Here is a 4,652-nt window from a genome sequence, read left to right as displayed (position 1 = left end):
CGAGATTTTGGTTGCACTTCATTGTTAGAGCTGTCACCCCTGAAAAGGCTTCTCTAGCGGTCCACTATAAAACCCCTGGAAAAGAGGGACGGGCAAAAGCTCCTTCAGTCAGCCCTCTTGGACCCTAAGCTACGTAAGCCACTGCGGTGAGAGAGTAGCAACACGTGAATTATTCGCTTTAATTTTCAAAGAAAAAGGTGCAGTTATGTTGCCGAGTGTTATTGCGCCACCAGCGATGTACCCGAACTATCTGCGGCCCTCGGCGGCGCTTTCCTTCCCTCCCTCTTTACAGACGTCGTTTACCACGCGCTCGAGTTTCCTGGTGGAGGACCTGTTGCGGATCAGCAGACCTGCCACCTTCATGCACAGGAGCATCCCATCTCCAAGTGCATCTCCTCCAGCCACGGGAGCCACAACTCTGAATAACACCTCTCCAGTCCAAGTTGCCATGTCTACCTCTATGCCAAAAAGATCAAGCTCGCCTCAAACATCGATTTCCAACAACGATCCAAATTATTTGAAATTTGGAGTGAATGCAATTCTTGCGTCAACAACGCGAAACTGTAGGTTTATCTTATGTCGTGGCAGTGTATGTTACTGTAAAATCATCAGCATGCCTGTAATATTTGTCTTTCCATGTATTAACCATTTCCATGTTTGTCCTCATTGTTTATTTGATTGTGGTCGCCTTTATTTTATGCCATAGCTTCACCACCACCTTCAGTGCAAGGGATGCACGCGAAAACATTTCCGTTCCAGTGTTTTGATGGTTCATTCCACCCATTCATCAGAGCATCATATTTTCCAGGTGGGTCAGCTATTCCTTATTTATTGCAATTATTATAAAATGTTGTGTCGTTTCTTAATTTGTTCAAACTGATGGGTCTTCAGAATCTACTTCGAATGCTGGAATTTGTAGGACATTGTGGAATCAGTCTCGCTAATTTGATGCCCTATTTAGCAAACGCAGTGACTGCTGACATTTTGCACCGCTTCCCCTAATCCACAAATTAGCCGGAATTGTCATGGTTCCAATTTAAGGCGGGTCCACTCTTACAATCAAAACTGTTGGCGTCTCTTCATCGCTGCCTTTTCCCACCGAGCCAGTGTACTTAGTTACTGATTGCCAACAATGCTTTCAGCACCATGACCAATTGGTCAGCTCCCTTTGGGCAGCCACAGACAAACCCGTCGTTGACTTAAGCATGCCGCTGATAGGCATTTACCAGTCATGGACTAATTCCCCTATTAGCTTCTTTTCAGTGTTTCAATATTCTCACAAGACCACATAGCGTGTGGGGAGTCTTCACGGGACGTCCAAGCAAAAGTTTTGGTCTCATGTAGCAGCATGGAAATTGCTTAACAAGGTGAAGTAGTCTTAATTAGGCTACTGTGTTCTCTAGAGGCAATTTAAACTGAATTATGTAGTTAAAAAAAAAACACGATTTTACCCTAAATAATTTCACGATGACCACAGTTGTGTTTGCATGTTGGTTAACGCTTAATCTATTAAGTAAAACTAAAATAACGCCAATAAAATTGGGTCTAGTTTGCGTTAAGCTTCATGTCCATCACTCTAATGAATGCGTGCTACAAATAGTCGTTGAAAGTGCCTTATAAAACGTGTAGATCGTGCACTCATTCAGATCGACGATAATAGACTGATTCCATTCACGGCGGTGTGAATATGTCAACAAAACATCCTGAGCAGTATGAATGGCTTTTCGTGTCCATTTAATGAAAATATTTGAGGGCAAACATAGTCCCCCACCATCAGTATTCGCAAAATGTCCCTGGCATGCCGTTGTGTTTAGTTTTTAAGTGTAAATCTCTTTTGTGGCTGTAATATATGGCTTTAGTGGCCTGTCCTAAGCCTTTTTCAGTCAGTTCATTACTACACAATTACCGTCCACGCTTCATTAGCACCACTTTCACTGCAGCGCTCTGAATGACTGCTGGCCCCTGTTACCATACCAATGCTTTTGGGAACCAAGCAATGTGCTAATTAGCTTCCTCGTTCCGTATCACTCAAACGGACTTGTTTTAAAAACATTAAAGGCCAACTTTCATTCCAAACCCAACGACTACTTCCTGTTCTTTGACAAGATTCGTTACGATAGCTTATTTTGAGGGGAAAGTTGCTAAAAGTGGATTTTTAAAATCCGTCAAATGGTGAAATTCGACTCTTTTTCTTATAGTATCGACTTCAGCAGTGCCTATTCCCGGAACGTTCGCATGGCCCCTCACAGCTCGTGGGAAGCCGAGAAGAGGAATGCTCCGACGGGCCGTCTTCTCCGACGTGCAGCGCAAAGCCCTGGAAAAGATGTTCCAGAAACAAAAGTACATCAGCAAACCAGACAGAAAGAAACTGGCGACAAAACTTGGTCTCAAAGACTCTCAGGTACGAACATGTTGTCCAAATGTATTGATTCTCACCTTAGTAAATGTCAATGAGGTAAACTGGTGCACTTACGTTTCGCTCACCATTTCCCGCCAGGTAAAAATATGGTTCCAAAACCGAAGAATGAAATGGCGCAATTCCAAAGAAAGAGAGCTTCTGTCGTCAGGAGGCTGCAGGGAACAAACTTTACCTACGAAAATGAACCCTAACCCCGACTTGAGCGACGTTGGAAAAAAGTTTGAAAATGACGAGTGTCTGAGGGGAGAAAGCCCACGCGCGCCTTTCTGCCAGCCTCGCGAGCTCTTCCACAACGCTGATTTACATTTCCCGCCATCATCAATTTCCTGCAAGCACTCAGACTTTTCAGAATCAGAGGACGATGAAATAACCGTGTCATAATCACACACTACTGTGTAATTTCTAATGACTTCTGTTTATGAACAAAACTGGAAAAAAGTGGTCGTGCTTTGATTCACACAACGGTAGCTGGCAACTTATGAACTTAATTGATAGGAAAACCTTACAATTGCAAAAAAAAAAAAAAAAACCCTCTTAAAAAAGTACACTTCTTTTTGATGTTAATGCTGCGTTTTGGCAGCGTGTATAAAGTGTTTTGTATGAATATTTTTTATGGAATTTTCATACCAAGATTATAACTGGCCTACACTTTCTTGATGATTTTGGATTCTCTGTCTATGATCTAAAATACGTAGATGGAACATTTCTAACTTAAAATTCTTATATTATTTTGTATGCTGTTGTTTTTCTGTAAATATGTCTATACATGTGGAAAAAAAAATATTTTTACAAATTAAAAACCCAAAGCAAAACACCAAATTTTCATTTGTGCTTCATCTGGCCTGAAACATTAAATAAAGTGATCAGAAAAACAACCTAAGATCAGATTTGATCTTTCCCAAACTGAATTATTCTTTTTGATTTAACTTAAATATTTGTGTCAGAGGATGAGATCTGAAATTCATGTGATAAAACAATTAGTCATACACTGTAAACTCTAATGTTGTTATTATTGGAAACAAGTTGTCCTTATTAAACATTTCTTGAAATGTCAAGTTTTGGGCTCATATCTCAAATATCTAAATTCCTTGAACTTATTTATCTTGAAAATCTATAGACTTAAGGTTTTGAGTGTTAATGACTCAAACGATAACTTAAGGGGGACATTTAAATAATTGTTATTAAGAATTCATAGAGGTTTAAGCACTTTTGTATTATTATTTATGATGTTTTGTTGCAAACAGTTGTTTTGTGTCATGACACCATTAGGGTGATCTGTGTCCCATTTGGTCCCAGAGTTGGACCCTGATATACCATTTCAGTGTACCTTGTGCATTTGCAGCTGAAGTACAGATATATATGCATTACAGTGGAGAATTAAGTTATGTAATGACTAACCTAAAACTGGATATAATCTTTATTTGAGTTGTGTTAATTAGTGATATTAGCCTTTCACCGATATATCGGTATCGGCGTATATGTTTACCAATATGCACAGATATGAAAACTTTTTTTCAGAACATATAATGCAGAAAACAATGCTTTAGAATTGGTTTCATTACGTAGTTTGTCCAGCAGAGCATACTCCGACTCCATTGTTTACAGAGCTGACTCTGAGCTGATGTGGCTCTGCAGACAGGGCGGAGTTAAGCAGTACGTAGTTGAGCGGTGTCTTCTTGGTAAGTTGCTAGCTAGTTTGTGAAATACATACTGGAAAGTTACTAAACAATGACCCCATCATTTTCCCTTTTCAATATAACTAATATAACGTTAACCCTGTCCCCGACAGCCATGTCACTCATGTCTGTTTGCTGTATAGTTTGTCAGTGCAGTAAGTATTGTAGCAGATTGAAAAGTAAACATCAGAGCATCTTTTTGCAGCTCAGTAGACAACTGTGCGGTGGTGGATTGTGTCTGTTGAGTGTTGATTTCATGCTACGCTGTTACCTAGTTGGTGAGACGCAATGCTGGTCCATCTTTTACTCTCTGTAACAATGAGCTTATAGCTAACTAGCTAACCACGTAGCTACTTTCATTGCTTGTCAGCTGAGTGGAAGCTAATGTGTAAACATGTATTCACCAAACTGTTTTGTTCAGGATTCACAGTTTGGTACCCCCTTCATCCGAACAATTCCAGTCGTTGCATTTATGAAATGTAATATTTAAAAGGTTTTCCACCATTTAAAGTTTCCCATGAACTTGTATAGCAGAATACGGTGTAACACCGCTGCCG

General features: G+C 40.2%; 1 protein-coding gene across 1 annotated transcript; it reads left to right on the top strand.

Annotated features, from left to right (window-relative positions):
* The first annotated feature begins 205 nt into the window (after nucleotides 1–205).
* Nucleotides 206–2,800, top strand: LOC127437627 (homeobox protein DBX1-B-like). The gene is made up of 4 exons (XM_051692658.1): nucleotides 206–563; nucleotides 707–808; nucleotides 2,199–2,401; nucleotides 2,498–2,800. The coding sequence occupies exons 1-4, from the start codon at nucleotides 206–208 to the stop codon at nucleotides 2,798–2,800; spliced, it is 966 nt and encodes a 321-aa protein (XP_051548618.1).
* The last annotated feature ends 1,852 nt before the right edge of the window (nucleotides 2,801–4,652 follow it).

The sequence above is a fragment of the Myxocyprinus asiaticus genome, chromosome 48, assembly GCF_019703515.2.
Source record: "Myxocyprinus asiaticus isolate MX2 ecotype Aquarium Trade chromosome 48, UBuf_Myxa_2, whole genome shotgun sequence".
NCBI classification, from domain to species: Eukaryota; Metazoa; Chordata; class Actinopteri; order Cypriniformes; family Catostomidae; genus Myxocyprinus; species Myxocyprinus asiaticus.
The sequence above is the reverse complement of the archived record's forward strand: the minus strand, read 5'-3'. Positions and strand labels throughout refer to the sequence as shown.